The following is a 19648-nucleotide window of genomic DNA, read 5'->3' on the forward strand; positions in this document are numbered from 1 at the left end:
TAATCCTTAGATTAAGTTTGTCCAAATACTTATGGCCTCTGAAAATAGAGGGAATGTGTATACAAATAGCTGTAATTCCTAAATGATTAATTAATTTCTTTGATTCATTTCCTGCCACTTATCCAGGTCCGGGTCATGGTGGCAGCAGACTAAGCAGCTAACCCCACACTTCCCTAACATTAGCCAAGTAGTGTAATGCTTCCCTGGGGAACCCAAAGCCAGCTGGGAAATATTATCCCTCCAGTATGTCCTGGGTTTTCCCTGAGGCCTGCACCCACTGGATGTACCTGGAAGACTACTTAGGAAGTCGACCAGGGGGCATCCTCACTAGATGCCTAAACCACCTCAACTGGCTCCTTTTAATTCGAAGCAGTGGCTGAGCCCTCCCAGATAGTCGAGCTTCCCACATTGTCCAACAGTGTAAGCCCAGGTATCCAATGGAGGAATCTCATTTCTGCCACGTGTCCACATTTGTATTCTTTTGGTCATTACCCAAAGTTCGTAAGAATAAGAGCATAAATCAACTGGTAAATTGAGAGTGCCGCCTTCTGGCTCAGCTCCTTCTTCACCGCGACGGTCTGGTAACAGTGTCCGTAATCCATTTATTGATCTCATGCTCTCAATTCCTCCACTTGGGGCAGTAACTCTCCCCTGACCCAGAGGGGACAATCCACCCTTTTCCATCAGAAATGGTTATTTTTATTAAACCCCTTGAATTAAATTGGCAAGGTTATGTTAGGAGCACATCTTGATTGTTTTATTTTAACTCTATTGTTGTGGTGTACAAAAGCAACATTATAAAAATTGTCACTGTCCAACTATTTATTGAACTGACTGTAACTTTGTACTACATCTCGTCTTAATGGAACCAGTCATATAGTCAGAGGCACTGCGTTCCTCAAATAGGTTTATGCAGAAATGACATGTAAGCTTGAGGTAAAATAGAATATTCTTTGCATTGCACTAAATCAGTAATATGCCAAAAACACTCCTTTCTGATTTGTTTCAGCAACCTCAAGGTTTATGCTAATGTTTGCTGAGAGCAGCTGCAGTGTTCATGAACAGTGGGCAGATACTGCCAGGAATCTGAAGTCCCCAAAATTATTAGTGGACTCAGTCCCCATGATTTCTCTTAACGCTGTTTTGATGTCCTATCAACCATAAGTGAACTGCTGAAGCTAAATAATTGTCTTAAAAAAGACATTTGAGAATTAAGATTTTCCTGTTTTAGTGTTACTATAAAAATAGTGAAGGAAGGTGCAATAAATATACTTTTTGTTTCCATGAACCCAGTTGAAACTGATTTTTTGTTGTGTCATCTTCAAAACAAATAAATAAAATCTGTTCGAAATGCATCAACTTCATAGAGCTTGACAATGGAGCTCTACAGTCTTAGGTAAAAAAAAACACAAAATTACCTCATCTGAGCAAATGAGAAGAAAAACGCTGATGCAAGACCCTGAAATGGGATTGTGGCAAATAGAAGTTCATAATTTGTGTGCTTTTGGCCAGGTGTGTCATACTTAACACCAGAGTGGCACAGAAGAAAGACCTGATTCTTCTCAAGCCACAGTGAAAGTTTCTGCAACGGGACTTTGGAGCAGATGTCTGTCACTGTCTCGTCACCACACGTGTGACTTCAGCAGTTGAAGGGTCTGTGGGAGAATTCAGTCTTACGGCAATATTTCAGTGATGGATGCTGCATGACATATGACCAGCTTCTGCATCTTTCAATGAACGTCACTCCACAACATCTTGCGGTTAGAAATGTGATTACCAGGATTATCTGTCGCCCTACTTCTAAAACTGTGATTTTTGAATTTTATTCTTGTCAGCCGTTCAAGGTGTCCTTTCTTACTCTGTTAAAAAACACCTTGGGTGCCTTATAAATAAAACAGTAGACCCTCAGTCTTCATTGTGATGACTGTCACCAGGGATTTATATGTGTCAGCTTTCAGCCCCAGTGGTGTGCAGATACATAAATTCTGATACTTTTTTTTATACCTTTGGGCTCCATGTTATGTTGTTCCCTGCTGCTGTTTTCGAGAGTTGACAGAACGTTTTGTCCTATCTTGTGATCATGTCAAACTTCCCAAAGTAAAAGTTTGATATTCTTGGCTGCTCATGCAATCATGCCTTATTTTCTTTGAGATATCAGATTGTATATGGTGGGATTATTTCAAAAACCTGCAGAGAGCATAGCTTTTCCTCAAAACACAAAATTGGATATATTTTACTGCATAAATCTAAATAAAATAGCACATTCCTTTTTAAAGAAACTGCTGTGTCTGTGGGATCACTTATTTGATGACTCCCGTTGCATATCTGTGCTCATACAACCTAATCTCCTTTTTAAGTATCCTTGAGCAGAGTGCAGAACTTCAGACTTTGTAACTTATGAAGCATAAAACTGTCAGAGTGGTAGTAGAACCTAGATGTTACTTTATACTTTATGACACATGACACAAAACTAAAGTCATTTCAAATGGCAACTTTCTGGCTTTAAGAAACACTATAAGAAATCAGGAAAAAAAATTGTGGCAGTCAGTAACGGTTACTTTTTTAGACCAAGCAGAGGGAAAAAAAATATGGACTCACTCAGTTCTGAGGAATAAATTATGGAATCATGAAAAACAAAACAACGCTCCAACACATCACTAGTATTTTGTTGCACCACCTCTGGCTTTTATAACAGCTTGCTGTCTCTGAGGCATGGACTTAATGAGTGACAAACAGTACTCTTCATCAATCTGGCTCCAACTTTCTCTGATTGCTGTTGCCAGATCAGCTTTGCAGGTTGGAGCCTTGTCATGGACCATTTTCTTCAACTTCCACCAAAGATTTTCAATTGGATTAAGATCCGGACTATTTGCAGGCTATGACATTGACCCTATGTGTCTTTTTGCAAGGAATGTTTTCACAGTTTTTGCTCTATGGCAAAATGCATTATCATCTTGAAAAATGATTTCATCATCCCCAAACATCCTTTCAATTGATGGGATAAGAAAAGTGTCCAAAATATCAACGTAAACTTGTGCATTTATTGAAACAAACAATATTTTATTTACATTTTAATGGCATCTGCAGGAGGGCATGCGTGTCCATACATGAGCTTTTGAAAAGAGAGGAAGTTACCTTTGACAGCGTGTGATGTGTTGGTATCCGCAAGATGTCTTGTCAGTCACTCCAGAGGTGTTATGTTACAAAAACAGCGTTTTCAGTTTTAGAAGTGTTTAATTCTTGCTAGCTGTTACATAAGATATGAAAAACATGTTAGATTTACACAAAAACGCAGCAGTTTCAGAGCGGATTCCGCCATGTTGGATTAGCAGCCAGAGACAGACCAGCCAGTGATGTCACGGTGTCTCTGTACTCAGATTGGCTGTCACCGTGTCCTTCCCAGAAAAAAAACAAAAACAAAAAACACAGGTATGCTTGATTCATGCTGCCGGTCATATGAGCATAACAATAGGAAATGCAATGTGACCTTTTAACCTCTTAAAATAGGTTAAGTTTAGCCATCTTTGAACTCATCCAAGGTCTGTGACCTTAGACTGTTCCTTGTGAATTTGAACACCCTGACAGTAGGGCTGGACTTAAGCTGACCACAGACAGACGAATGGACTTACAGATGGACACAAGGCCTTCGCAATACCCAATGGACATATTTAGGCCTCTGGTAAAAATCCAATAAATAGGTAGCAGGATGTGGTAATGGTACAATATATATATATATATATATATATATATATTTTTTTTTTTTTTTCTCAAATATGCTTACATCCACTTCAGAGATTGTGCATTGTGTAATTTGGGAGATATTTCATATAGGAAGTGGGTGTCTACCATGACAAAAAACCCCATCCCATGCAAAAAGAAAACTGCAATATATACTGTAATTTTAACATCTTTCGAAATATTAGAATGTAATTGTTTTGACTTCATGATTAGTTTTGATGAACCCTGCATTGAACACAACATTCAAGTTTATGATATATAATGCTCCTGACTTGGTAGTACTTGTTTTAGAGAAGTCACAAAAGCTACATAAGTACTGATATTATTACAGTGATCATGCAGTTAATTTCAAGTCACAACATGGCAACTTGTAGTAAATCAAGTGTCATGGCCAAGCCAAAAACAAGATCTCAGGCTAAAGAATTTGATAAAACCTTTGACAATGGTTTATGTTTTTAAAGTTTTTGAAGAGCATGGCCTCCTCCTAAGTTATGTTATTCACACAGTGTGACTGAAATAAAACCTTTGACAATGGTTTATGTTTTTAAAGTTTTTGAAGAGCATGGCCTCCTCCTAAGTTCTGTTATTCACACAGTGTTAATGAAATAAAACCTTTGTGAAAGAATTGTGTTTATAAAGTTTTTGAAGAGCATGGACAAACTTTACACATAGCGGAATAGCCAGATAATTGAAAATAGGCCCTACTTTGTTACATTCAAGGGGTGGGGGGTTATTTTCAAGATATAGGATTAATTTTGATGCCAAAATGCTGGTATTAATATTGTGAATCATTTCCCAAGTGGATGTATTGAAATTCTGACTTGTGATTTTACCACCTCCTGCTAAAATAGGATAGGGTCAGGCAATTTCCAGTCAGACTATCAGGAAATCTAAAATCCAGAAGTGCAGAGCAGACAAATTTATTATCAGTAGCAGTACAAAGTAATGAGCAACGTGAGAGAGTGTGGTAAGAACACTTAAAAATGAGTTGTGATATTTTCTTGTCAAAAGATCTGAAATCTTTTCCACAAAGAAATTCAAAGTAACTTTGACATGGTGTATGTTCTTGTTTTATGATATGAAGTGGCTGATGTGGGCTGACGGAGCAGATTTTCAAAGGTCTCTGTAAAAAGCTTGAGAAGGCTCACTCCAGAGAGCCAAATTTCCTCTCTCCAACACAGGTCGGCTCAGCAGAGGGCGACACTGTACTGGAAGAGCTTGATGGTTGGCGACAGTCCACTGACTTACTATTGGACGTAGTTAAACTTTCACCACTGGAGGGCATGCGCATTGATAGCGCACTCCTCAGATCAGTAGCGTAGCTTGGCAGAGCTGATTTGTATCGACTCAATGTTTGTGACGTCCTGTGACGTTGTCGATGTAAACTCAGCGTTACTCTGCATTTTTGTCACTTACTAATGGTGCATTGTTTAGACAAGTTCTATATATTTCTTCACTTTTCTTCATATTTCTACTTATTTCTTCATGGCCAAGCGATCCAGAGGGGGTGGTGCATGCAGTCATCCTCCGACGTCGACTAGCAGAGGCGAATGGAACAGTAATGATGTGCTAGCAGTAAGGGTGTAGCGATACATGTATTTGTATTGAACTGTTTCTGTACGGGACGTTCGGTTTGGTACAGGGCTGTGCACGGGTGAGTTCACGTTGCGTGTGTTTACATTCAGTGTTGCCAGCTTGGTGACTTTCTTGCTAAATCTGGCGACTTGCCAAACCCTCTAAACAGCTTATTTTCTCAAAAGCAACTAGTGACAAATCTTGCTACTTTTCCTTGCATTACTGGAGATGTTTCTGATGTTTGGCAACTGAAAGTCTCTGTTGTCACCCAGTGGCAGCGGGTCTCCCCCTACTCCGCTGACCACTGCAACCTGTAAAGCGCTTAGGGGAGGGATATCTACAGTTCTCCTCATTTGGACTCGCTCAGCCTACTGACCTTGTTTGCTGCGCTGTGATTGAATAGTCCCCAGACTTTGAGAAGCCCTGGCTTTGAGAAGTTATTTTATTTTAATAAGTGATGGCCAATTTTAATGGCAAAATAAATAAATAAACAAACCAAGAATCAAGTTTATTTATGGTTCTAAATATTTTTAAGGTGGGTTTACTCACTTTTTTGCCTCTCCCACGATGTTTTTGTTTTCAAAACTTTATTTAAAAAGATATATTAACAAACATTAAATGAACAGTTAATAGAAAGAGATACAAAATAAAATAAATTGTACAAAAGTAAAGGGATTCTTTAACATTAATTCTCTTAAAAAATCCCTTATAGCGTGTGACAGTTTTGGACAAGAAATATGAAAGTTGAATAAAGTTGAACAGGGCTTCATGATGGAACCGTTGTGCTGCGCTTTACTTGTGGAAAGGTTTACATTTGTTGTTTATTTGAGAACATTTTATTTAACTTATTACCAAGCAGCACTTTGTAATTATTTTATTTTCCTGTTTTTATAATGTTACAATAAACTGTTAGTTTAAACAACAAGCAAATTTAGGTTTTGCATTTTGTTCCCATACTGTACCGAAAATGAACCAAACCATGACCTCAAAACCGAGATACGTACCAAACCGTGATTTTTGTGTATCGTTACACCCCAAGCTAGCAGAGATGACATAGTGGTAACAGAGCTCAACTCCTGCCTGCATTTTAGGATGAACATTGAATATTTTAAGCATGTTGAAAATTTTTTCCGGGACCAGGATGAACAACACGATTGCCTGGCTGACATCCACTTAGCTCCTGCGGAGTCTGGCAACCTTAATCAACTTTTCATTCTTCTTCAAACATTGTCCATTGATGTTAAATGTTAGTAATTAGCAAAACATTGATAAACCCTAGATCACAAAGGGACTTCTAAATGCATGTAAAAAGAATTTTTTTTTGTACAAGCAGTTTTTAAAACTCATAACAATTGAAGCTGAGACTAAATATAAGCCATATAAAAACAAGCTGACTAGTCTTATGTGATCTTGCAAAAGGCAATACTACAGTGACTTTTTGGAAAAAAAAAATAAAACTAACATTAAAGGTACTTGGAAGCTCTTAAATTAAATCATCAAAAATAAAAAAGTTGTCAAAGATTATCCAATATATTTTTACACAAATACTGATACAGTTGTTCAGGAACAGAAAGCTATAGTAGATCATTTCAATGATTATTTTGCTAATGTGGGGAAAGATTTAGTAAACTCAATTGTACCTTCTAATATGTGTTCTTGGGTTAACAGTAAAAGTAATAACCTTTTGGACTCAATGTTTATCAGGGAAACTAATGAATATGAAATAGCTGACATAGTTAATAAACTAAAGGGGAAAAAAATCTACCAATTCTGATAAATTTTTTATTTGTTTTTGATAAAAAAAAAAAATATTGATTGTGTCACTAAACCTTTAACTTTGTAATTTATCATTAATGACTGGGCAGCTGGTCTGCTCTGTGTCAGCCTGATCCCGTCAGATCTCAGAAGCAGAGCAGGATCTGATTAGTACTTGGATGGGAGACCTCTTTGGAACACCAGCGGCTGTGTGTTTCTCCAGGTAACACTGGAGCTGCATCAGGAAGGGCATCCTGCATAAAACTTGTGCCAATTACCAATGCGGATCTGGCTGTATCCGCTGTGGCGACCCCGAACAAAACTGGGAGCAGCCGAATGAACAACAACAACAACATCATTAATGACTGGGAGATTTCCTTCCAAAATGCAGCGGTGGGCACAGATAACCAAAAAATTAACTTCGGTAACAGATAATCAGATAACTGAAAAGTTATCTTTGATAAAGATAAAATGATAAACCACCCGAAAATGTATCGGAAGTTACAGATAACCGATAACTTCCAGTATTGTCTCTGGTACATTTGCAACTACTAACAAACTGAATTTGAGTTTTAACACTACGATCACTTCTGATAGCATCAAAAGCGACAACAGACCCAAACAATGAGCCCTCACTTTTGTCTTTGAAGATCTTGGCCCCTGCTGGAAGCTCTTGTTTACTACATGGCTTCCCACACAGAAGCAAGCTGAGAGCAGCAACTGCAAAGCCCAGCTCTCTACCCAATCACAACACTCCAGTCAGGCGGAGGTCTTGGAAAATAAAACCATGCTGACTTATGGTTTGGTATATAAATAAAATGAATACTGATAGAATAACTCCATTAATGCCAATTCTGTCATTTGTACAAAGTTAAAATATAACATATATCTTTTAATGTTGAATAATGCACTAATTCTGAAGTTTTGTAACAAACACAGGCAGATCGTAAAGGATTCTGGGTAAAATGTACCTCTGCTGAACACTGATTGGTTCAGTCATTCATTATGTAAACCAACACGTTATTGTGATGTGTGTCGTGTGTTGGTGTTTACAGATGAATGTGCTTTTGTAAAATATTCCATTTTTTATTTGTAAAAACAGGCATTTTTACAGAGCCCTGGAAGTGTCATCGCAAAATGTTTTGCATGTGGAGAGAATGCTCATTTTATTATATTGTGCACACATTTTATTATATTGTGCGCTTGTTTTAAGCATCGTTTGAGTAAAACAAGAGCACGATCTACTTAAACGTGGCCACAATTTGTAAAACGTGCACTCAATATTGTCTTGACACATAAATGTTGGCTATTAGCCAACAAACCAGGAGACAGTCTAATACATTTCCCCATTAGAAATGGATGTGGTCAGAGTGTATCATCATGGTTTGGGTGCACAAGGACATATAGAGAACATGACAATGACAACATGACTTCAGACATGACAATTTAAATAACGTGTCTGAATTTAGTTTGGTTAAAAGTTGAACCATAAGTTAAAAATGTATGCCTTTGGATGACTTGAGTGATATTGCCCTCCTATTAGTATGGGGCTAAAAGAAATGATTTTTTGCGGGGGAGGGGATCAGTTCTCTTTTGCCTACAGAGGATAGAGCGGTTTCTTTTTTAATCAGCTCGCCCAGGCCTAGTGCCAGAAAAAAAATATTAAGGGGGCGATGAGTTTATCACAGGGGGTGGGGTCGCCCCCCCCACCCACCACACACGCACACACACAAAATAAGTGCACACCGGAGGGTACCTGTCTCTGAGCGTGCGTAATGAATTGGGTGTGCTCCTAGAAAGCTTGTGTATTTAGGCTACACCATTGTAAGAGACTGACTAAGAGTAAAGAGTGATGACAGTATTTTTTAATTATTATTATTTGAACGTATAGACCCTCGGTCAAGTGATCTCCTGCATACCACAAAACCAAACCAACAACTGATCTGAGAAACGACACGAGACAGTAGATTAACCCCACATAAACCTTTCATGTAGATATACAGTGGTCCCTCGTTTATCGCGGGAGTTACATTCTAAAAATAGCCCGCAATAGGTGAAATCCGTGAAGTAGTCAGCGTTATTTTTTACAATTATTATAGACATTTTAAGGCTGTAAAACTCCTCACTACACACTATACACTTTTCTCAAACAGGCATTAACATTTTCTCACTTTTCTCTCGCGTGTAAACACTCTCAAAGTTCAAACCTTAGTAGAAAAATAAGACCAACCTGTTATTCGGGCCCAAACATTTGTTTGAGAAATAAAAATAGAACGTTTTCCTATAAATAATTATGATGGCTTTTAGAACTAACGAATTTAAATTTAACGATCAACCTACGAGGTTGGACACATAAGAAATTATTAATAGTGACTGACCAGTATTTCACAGTTCCTCTGATCGCACCTCTTCGTCCTGGCGCCGCACCACTGTCGCGTCTTTTTCCACTCACACCTCGCTGCAGGTGTCTTTTTCCGAGTGAAGAACACAGTTATGGGTAGTTGTTGGTGCTCTTTTTTCTTCTACGCGAGAAGATTCTTATAAACAGACACGCAGAACACAATGCGCGTGCTCTCCCTTCACGGTTTCTCAACAGGTGTCCCGTCATCTCGACAGAACACCGGCCTGCTTGATGAGGACGCAGAGCACAATGCACTGTTTAAAAAAAAAAAAAAAAAAAAAAAGCATGCAAAATTGGACTAAAAAAATCCGCAAAACTGCGAGGCGCTATATTTTCCAGTATTTCTTTTTCGTTCTTTTTTATTTTTATTTTTGATAACTCTCATATCCGAGGGGGCGAGGTTGATGACGTGAGGGGGCGTCGCCCCCAAACGCCCCCTCGTGGCGCTGGGTCCGAGCTCGCCTCTGTTTTTGCAGAGGGTAGAACTACACATCTGCTACAAAACATTTAACAGGTAGGTGCTCAACTGATTTTAAATTTTATAAATGTTTGTAGCTGTTCAGCTTTACTTACCACGTTATTGGTCTAAAAATTATCGGACAAAATTTATCGCAAGATGATTAGTCCGATAATGGTTTTTAAAGTTATCTAAAAAGATAATCCGATAATGAAAACATTATCTTTGATAATTATCGGTTATCGGATTATCGGAACTGTGCCCACCACTGTCAAAATGAAAATAGCTAAACTGCCCATAATCATGATGCAAATGATTCAAATCTCAAACTACAGGCCATCTTACTGTTACCTCAGTTTTCAAAAATTCTGGAAAAGCTATTTGTAAAGAGGTTAAATGATTTTATATACAAATATCACATAATAAATGAGCAGCAATAGACCGTAGGGTGTTTTTTTTTTTTTTTCGATTTACAGACAGCAGATCACACCTTGTTATTGAATAAATTATGGAAGTATGGTATCAGAGGTTTAGCTCACAATTGGATAGCAAGTTATCTGCACAGTAGGTATCAATGTGCCTTTGTTGTTTCTTTTATAGATTAATGACATATGTTTGGTTTCTAAATTTGTGATTTGCATTTTATTTGCTGACTAGCAGGTGTACCTGCTGCAAAGCAAGTATATTTATATAAGGCCGACTGTGTGTGTAACTTCTGTACTTTAATGATTTGATGTCACTTCTGTACCTTAATGATTTGATGTCACGTCTGTGCCTTTATGATTTGATGTCACTTCTATATAAGGCCGGCTGTGTGGGTGTCACTTCTGTACCTTAATGTTTTGATGTCACTTCTGTGCCTTTATGATTTGATGCCACTTCTAATGTTTTAATCTATTCTCTTTATCTATTTGTCTATTACAGAATTCAGCTTTAATCATTACTGCTAGAAATAATCTATAGATCTATTACAGAATTCAGCTTTAATAATTATTGCTATAAATCTTAGACAAAAAGAACTTTCACTTTAATTCTTTATGGTTACTGGGCAACCAGTAATTTAATGCTTTAATCTATTCTCTTTATATATTTACAGTAGTGTTCAGAATAATAGTAGTGCTATGTGATTAAAAAGTTTAATCCAGGTTTTGAGTATATTTCTTATTGTTACATGGGAAACAAGGTACCAGTAGATTCAGTAGATTCTCACAAATCCAACAAGACCAAGCATTCATGATATGCACACTCTTAAGGCTATGAAATTGGGATATTAGTAAAAAAAGTAGAAAAGGGGGTGTTCACAATATTATTAGTGTGGCATTCAGTCAGTGAGTTTGTCAGTTTTGTGGAACAAACAGGTGTGAATCAGGTGTCCCCTTTTTAAGGATGAAGCCAGCACCTGTTGAACATGCTTTTCTCTTTGAAAGCCTGAGGAAGATGGGATGTTCAAGACATTGGTCAGAAGAACAGCATAGTTTGATTAAAAAGTTGATTGGAGAGGGGAAAACTTATACGCAGGTGCAAAAACGTATAGGCTGTTCATCTACAATGATCTCCAATGCTTTAAAGTGGACAAAAACACCAGAGACGCGTGGAAGAAAATGGAAAACAACCATCAAAATGGATAGAAGAATAACCAGAATGACAAAGGCTCACCCATTGATCAGCTCCAGGATGATCAAAGACAGTCTGGAGTTACCTGTAAGTGCTGTGACAGTTAGAAGACACCTGTGTGAAGCTAATTTATTTGCAAGAATCCCCCGCAAAGTCCCTCTGTTAAATAAAAGACGTGCAGATGAGGTTACAATTTGCCAAAGAACTCATCAACTGGCCTAAAGAGAAATGGAGGAATATTTTGTGGACTGATGAGAGTAAAATTGTTCTTTATGGTCCAAGGGCCGCAACAGTTTGTGAGATGACCCCCAAACTCTGAATTCAAGCCGCAGTTCACAGTGAAGACGGTGAAGCATGGTGGTGCAAGCATCATGATTATGGGCATGTTTCTCCTACTATGCTGTTGGGCCTAGTATATATCGCATACCAGGTATCATGGATCAGTATGGATATGTCAGAATACTTGAAGAGGTCATGTTGCCTTATGCTGAAGAGGACATGCCCTTGAAATGGGTGTTTCAACAAGACAATGACCCCAAGCACACTAGTAAATTAGCAAAATCTTGGTTCCAAACCAACAAAATTAATGCCTCGCAGATGTGAAGAAATCATGAAAAACTGTGGTTATACAACTAAATACTAGTTTAATGCATCACAAGATTGCTAAAAAGCAGTTTGACATGACGCGCGGAATTCCACTCCTCTTTCCATGACAAAAACTCCTGTAACAGTGGAATGTGCCGTTCATTTCTAAACTGGACGCTGTCTTGATCCGGTATGTCGTCTGACTAGCACAGGAATTGTGAAAAGACGTGGACATGAGCACTTTTTCGGCACATTGAGACAGATGTGCGGAGGAGTTCCGCGCGTCACGCTGGAGCCGCATGGCGCAAAGCAATGCCGTGATGAAGCCTCACAGGACATGTTGGGGCATGTCCAGCTCATGTTCAATTTCTCGGATACTCACACGACTGAAAAGCAACTGACAGCCGTCTGAAATCCACCTGAAAGCCGTCCTGTGAGACCAACACCGAGGTGGTTTTTTTGCCGCGTGATGAACGGCTCCGTGGCGCGTCCCTCCGCTTTTCTTTCCATGAAAAACCTCCTGTAACAGTGGAATGTGCCGAAAAAGTGCTGATGTCCACGCCTTCTGCCTTTTTGTGAAAGTCAAACGACGTCCAGGATCAACAAAGCCTTCACGTTGGAAATGATCTGGTTGTTTAAGCGGGGTTTGAGCCTGTTGATCGGCGCTCGGAGCGCAGCGCGCTCTCAGCAGCTGTGGGCGGTCTTTAAACCAGCTGGAGCACTCCTTAATCTGTGTAATTCCCATAAAATCGTCACTGAAAGCCATATTAATTTTCCGAACGGTGTCCACCTGGAGGTCTCTCACAGTTTCTGGAAAAAAAGTGATGCAGCAAAGCTCCAAATCGTTCAGACATTTATTCGCAATAAAAAAACGACGAAAGGGTGGACCAGTGCTCACACAAAGCCTGCTCACAGGCGAATGACGCAACTGACAGGTGTGAAAAAACTCACGCATGCGCACGAAGGTTCAAGCTTGGCTGATGCAATCACACGTGATTCAAATCCATATGGTTTTTGAAAAAAAATAAAAAGGTCGGATACTTTTCTGACAGACCTCGTATATACTGTGTGTGTATATATATATATATATATATATATATATATATATATATATATATATATATATATACTGAATTTACCCCAGGTTGACTCTAATTAAGCTGTAGAAAGAATATATATATATATATATATACACTCAACAAAAATATAAACACAACACTTTTGGTTTTGCTCCCATTTTGTATGAGATGAACTCAAATATCTAAAACTTTTTCCACATACACAATATCACCATTTCCCTCAAATATTGTTCACAAACCAGTCTAAATCTGTGATAGTGAGCACTTCTCCTTTGCTGAGATAATCCATCCCACCTCACAGGTGTGCCATATCAAGATGCTGATTAGACACCATGATTAGTGCACAGGTGTGCCTTAGACTGCCCACAATAAAAGGCCACTCTGAAAGGTGCAGTTTTGTCACACAGCACAATGCCACAGATGTCGCAAGATTTGAGGGAGCGTGCAGTTGGCATGCTGACAGCAGGAATGTCAACCAGAGCTGTTGCTCGTGTATTGAATGTTCATTTCTCCAGCATAAGCCGTCTCCAAAGGCGTTTCAGAGAATTTGGCAGTACATCCAACCAGCCTCACAACCACAGACCACGTGTAACCACACCAGCCCAGGACCTCCACATCCAGCATGTTCACCTCCAAGATCGTCTGAGACCAGCCACTCGGACAGCTGCTGAAACAATCAGTTTGCATAACCAAAGAATTTCTGCACAAACTGTCAGAAACCGTCTCAGGGAAGCTCATCTGCATGCTCGTCGTCCTCATCGGGGTCTCGGCCTGACTCCAGTTCGTCGTTGTAACCGACTTGAGTGGGCAAATGCTCACATTCGCTGGTGTTTGGCACGTTGGAGAGGTGTTCTCTTCACGGATGAATCCCGGTTCACATTGTTCAGGGCAGATGGCAGACAGCGTGTGTGGCGTCGTGTGGGTGAGCGGTTTTCTGATGTCAATGTTGTGGATCGAGTGGCCCATGGTGGCGGTGGGGTTATGGTATGGGCAGGTGTCTGTTACGGATGAAGAACACAGGTGCATTTTATTGATGGCATTTTGAATGCACAGAGATACCGTGACGAGATCCTGAGGCCCATTGTTGTGCCATACATCCAAGAACATGACCTCATGCTGCAGCAGGATAATGCACAGCCCCATGTTGCAGGGATCTGTACACAATTCTTGGGAGCTGAAAATGTCCCAGTTCTTGCATGGCTGGCATACTCACCGGACATGCCACCCATTGAGCATGTTTGGGATGCTCTGGACCGGCGTACACAACAGTGTGTACCAGTTCCTGCCAATATCCAACAACTTCGCACAGCCATTGAAGAGGAGTGGACCAACATTCAACAGGCCACAACCTGATCAACTCTATGCGAAGGAGATGTGTTGCACTGCATGAGGCAGTTGGTGGTCACACCAGATACTGACTGGTATCCCCCCCCCCAATAAAACAAAACTGCACCTTTCAGAGTGGCCTTTTAATTGTGGACAGTCTAAGGCACACCTGTGCACTAATCATGGTGTCTAATCAGCATCTTGATATGGCACACCTGTGAGGTGGGATGGATTAGCTCAGCAAAGGAGAAGTGCTCACTATCACAGATTTAGACTGGTTTGTGAACAATATTTGAGGGAAATGGTGATATTGTGTATGTGGAAAAAGTTTTAGATCTTTGAGTTCATCTCATACAAAATGGGAGCAAAACCAAAAGTGTTGCGTTTATATTTTTGTTGAGTGTATATGAGGTCTGTTAGAAAAGTATCCGACCTTATTTTTTTTTTTTCAAAAACCTGATGGATTTTGATGGTATTAGACAAGGAGTGCGGGTTCATTTGTCGCGAAATGTTAAAGTGTTCGGTTAGGAGGTGGTGCTAACCGATAGCGGCTAATCGGCTAACTGGTATTAAAAAACTAACGAGGTTTTACTTCCGACAATATAAATCCATATCGATCAAGTGGGTAGCCTCTCGGACAGAAACAAAGTGTCCGCTTGATGATTGTCAACCTTAGAATATTTTAAGCAGTCATATTTGGTACAACGGTTAGCCAATGCAGCTTTAGCCTAGCCTAGCTAGGCTTTAGCCTAGCCTAGCTTACGCTAACACTTACATGCATAGCCGCTTAACCATCCTTTTCGGTGAAATGTCAGTTGGAAGTGTGCGTGAGAATGCCAGTGATTAAGCAACATTACTCCATACGGTCCAAAAAATGGTTAATCCTTTAATTACTTGTTGTGGTTTTCATGAATTAGGTTTATCGATTTCGGTTTGTTTTTGGGTTTGTGCATGGTGCACTGCTGTTTGCATGTTTGTCTTTTGAAATTTTAGTTCAGTGATTAATTTATATTTTGTATTAGTTATCATGGGTATATGTATATTTTTACATACATATGTATACATTTTTACTTTTTTGGTTAAAAGGGGCATTTATGAGCTTTTGCTTCTGCATACACCCTTTCGGTCACATGTACGTGTTGTTGGATTGTTTTCTTTGTGAGTTCATTTTGTTATTTTGGGTCTGTGTGCCAAATAAATTCATTCATTCATTCATCAATGTGTGATGTTTAGATGACATCATTACCTGCATGACTAAATCCTGACCACAACTGACATAATGTGAATTCAGTTCAGTTCAATTTATTGTTCCCATAAGGTGCTTAACAACAGTTTGGTCTAATTTTACCATCTGGCTCCCTCGTATTTGCTGGGTGTCTCTCTGCTTTGAACTTTAAGTCCCACCATACTGTTTATTTTCTCAGTGATTGATTTAAATTACTTTAAAATGTTAATGTTGCCATCCTCTAACTTGTCTCAAGAAAGCTGACTGAAAGTAATGATTTACTGTAAATTTTAACACGTATATTTTATGGTTGTATGTTTTTCACTATGTGAAAACATTTTGTTATTGTGTTTCAGTAACATTGGACATTTTATAAAATATTTGTATCATATGAGATTGGTTCATTTACTTTTATTTCTGGACATATTTTACGTTCTTTACTTAATATTTAGCAGTGACAGTAATTCCGACCAGGACTGCATGTATTGCTTCTGTAAGCAGATAGATCTGACAGTAGTGTTTTTTAAAAATACTCCAAAATGTTGTCTTCTTTTACCATATGAAATTGATAAGGAGCATTCTTCTGTGTAAAATTGACACCACAGATCAATTAAATGTTAATACACCAGCAGTGTTTTTCTGTGTGCAAATTTGACTTCTGGAAGATTTATGAAATTGCATTGAATTTAGGCTAAAACATTAAATTTGTCAAATACAGTGGTGTCAGATATGTTCTACAAATGGCCAAGTTAGTGAAGATTTTCATTTCTGCTGCTCAGATCAATAGCTTTCACTTCTGAACTTTTCCTCTCTACTCATAGTGGTATTTAATAGTGGATTCAACTTGTGGACTCCGTGGGTGTAAAACCTCCACTCTCTTTGCCCTTTACAAAGCAAATGAAACCACTGGTCTATGTGTCACACTGATGTCAGAATTGCTTGTTGTGTAGAGTCACAAAAAGCAGTTGTGATACAGATCTGAGATACTGTGATCACACGCTTGCCAGATAGGGAGTAAGTAAAACTGGACTTGTTAAAATACTCAAAGGAGCAGTTTTATATATATATATACACTTTTGCAGCTACAGTGCATCCGGGAAATATTCAGTGTGTCACTTTTCCACATTTTATGTGACAGCCAAAATGGATGTTATGTTATTCCAAAATGGATTAATTTTTTTTCCCTCAAATTTCTACACACAAAAACCCCATAATGACAACATGAAAAAGGTTTTGCAAATTTATTGAAGATAAAAAACAAACTACGAGATATTCTTCCATTTTCTAATAATTATGCCAACAGTTGCTGCCTTCCCACCAAGCTGCTTGCCTATTGTCCTGTAGCCCATCACAGCTTTGTGCAGGTCTACAGTTTTGTCCTTGATGTCCTTAGACAGCTCTTTGGTCTTAGCCATGTTGGATAGGTTGGAGTGTGATTGATTGAGTGTGTGAACAGGTGTCTTTTACACAGGGAACAAGTTCAAACAGGTGCAATTAATACAGGTAAAGAGTGCAGAATAATAGGGCTTCTTCAAGAAAAACTAACAGGTCTGTGAGAGCCAGAATTCTTGCTGGTTGGTAGGTGATCAAATACTTATTTCATGCAACAAAATACAAATTAATTATTTAAAAATCAAACAATGTGATTTTCTTAAATCAAACTGTGATTTTCTTTCACTGTGATTCTGTTTCTCACAGTTGAAGTGTACCTACGATAAAAGTTACAGACCTCTCCATTCTTTGTAGATGAAAAAACTTGCAAAATCGACAGTGGATCAAATACTTAATTCCCTCACTGTAGTTGGCATTCTTCTGTCTTAGAAGACAAACAAGTCTTGCACCATGGGTCAGTCTGTGTTTGTCTTGCAAGGTCTGCTATGGCTGAACAGTCCGATACATGACAGGCATGTCCTGTTACAGCTGCAGATGAAGTCGTTGGTTTTGGTGGCAGTGGCAGTGGTCGCTGACTGCTGACTCTGTCATCTGCATGTCCTCTGTTCCTCCCACTTGGTGTTCCTATTTTCTTTGGCTTGCTGGATGCCTTCTTAATGTGATGCCAGCTGGTATGATTTGATGCTGCCATCTTCAGTTCAGCAGGGTTGATGCCACCTGCCCTAAGGTCATGTTCGCACACATCTTTGAAGCGTAGTGCAGGTTGTCCTGTGAGGCTGGATCCCATGGCCAGCTCGCCATACATCATGTCTTTGGGGATGCAGCCATCGTTCATGTGGCAGACATGGCCTGGCCAGCGCAGACATCTCTAATGGTGAGGCCAAACTCTACGCATGCATCTGCAAAGCAGATGATGAGTTGCTGTAGTGCTTCCTCAGTGTGAGCAGTGAAGGTGGCGCCATCTGCATAGAGCATCTCCGTGATGGGGCTTTCCGGACCTTCATCTTAGATTCACCCATTTCAGCATCATCATTGCTCCACCAGTTTTTCTCGAAAGCAGCTGACAGTGCCATTATTGACATGCATAGCAACATGCACGGTCAGGGCACGGAGTAACACATCAAATGTGAAACGGTTGAATATTTTGCCACCATCAATGCGATATTTTATGGTCTGAAATCTCACACAATTAACCAATCATATTTGCAGAACAAATGTAATTAAGATAAGATAAGATAAAACTTTATTGATCTCACAGAGGAGAAATTCACATGTTACATCAGCTCTTAAAAAACACAAGATGGGTGCAAGTAGAGGAAAATGTTCATCAACCGCGTGTGAAAAGCAATAATAATAAATCTTGTAACAGTACAATAAAATAAGAAAATGAGGTAGAAATAGAATATATATATATATATATATATATATATATATATATATATATACACACATACAGTGAGGAAAATAAGTATTTGAACACCCTGCGCTTTTGCAAGTTCTCCCGCTTAGAAATCATGGAGGGGTCTAAAATTTTCATCTTAGGTGCACGTCCACTGTGAGAGACATAATCTAAAAAAAAAATCCGGAAATCACAATGTATGATTTTTTTAAATAATTTATTTGTATGTTACTGCTGCAAATAAGTATTTGAACACCTACTAACCAGCAAGAATTCTGGCTCTCACAGACCTGTTAATTTTTCTTTAAGAAGCCCTCTTATTCTGCACTCTTTACCTGTATTAATTGCACCTGTTTGAACTTGTTACCAGTATAAAAGACACCTGTTCACACACTCAATCAATCACACTCCAACCTGTCCACCATAGCCAAGACCAAAGAGCTGTCTAAGGACACCAGGGACAAAACTGTAGACCTGCACAAGGCTGGGATGGACTACAGGACAACTGTCCACCCTTTCTGTGTCCTCCCCCTGGATGTTCACCGGTGGGTGAGGTGGTGGTTTCCTCCTGAAGTCAGTCACCATCTTCTTCCTCTTACTGGTGTTGAGACACAAGTGGTTGCGCTCACACCAGTCCACGAAGTCTGTGATGACCGACTGGTACTCCAGCTCGTTCCCCTCAGACACACGACCCACACTGGCGGAGTCATCAGAAAACTTCTGGAGATGGCAGCTGTCCGTGTTGTAGGTGAAGTCCGAGGTGTAGAGGGTGAAGAGGAAAGGCGAGATGACGAATTGGATTAGAATATGTAATAGTTTGAGCGCATGTCAAGTATAACTGAAGGCATGTATATTTTTACACATGCAAATACAATAGTCAAGTGCAGTAATCGTGTCATTTGTCTCCTTTAAAAGAGACAACAGTGTAGTCAATATGTGATTAATTTGTACGTCTGTCTATTCATTATAAGCCTCTGTTTGCAGGCCACTGTGGGAAAACATTTGCAATCCTGAAAAGATTTCTGAGCAGTGCCACCCCAAACACTGAGTGGCTTCTTGTTGTGGATGATGACACACTTATCAGGTATTTTTATCAACACCA

General features: G+C 39.3%; 1 protein-coding gene and 1 long non-coding RNA gene across 2 annotated transcripts in view; one reads left to right on the plus strand and one right to left on the minus strand.

The window, feature by feature from the left end:
* b3glcta (beta 3-glucosyltransferase a) overlaps window positions 1-19648 on the plus strand; it is a 577905-nt gene that overhangs the window by 536445 nt on the left and 21812 nt on the right. Inside the window, exon 12 of the mRNA XM_034168392.1 lies at window positions 19531-19630. Coding sequence (XP_034024283.1) covers window positions 19531-19630 — 100 coding nt within the window. The remainder of the gene's footprint in view (window positions 1-19530; window positions 19631-19648) is intronic.
* Window positions 5871-18526, minus strand: LOC117508598. Its single transcript, XR_004560138.1, has 3 exons — window positions 18515-18526; window positions 6237-6352; window positions 5871-5898 (listed from the first exon to the last, which is right to left on the minus strand). It is a non-coding gene; the product is annotated as an uncharacterized LOC117508598 (long non-coding RNA).

Source organism: Thalassophryne amazonica, chromosome 4 (assembly GCF_902500255.1).
Source record: "Thalassophryne amazonica chromosome 4, fThaAma1.1, whole genome shotgun sequence".
In the NCBI taxonomy this organism is placed as follows: domain Eukaryota; kingdom Metazoa; phylum Chordata; class Actinopteri; order Batrachoidiformes; family Batrachoididae; genus Thalassophryne; species Thalassophryne amazonica.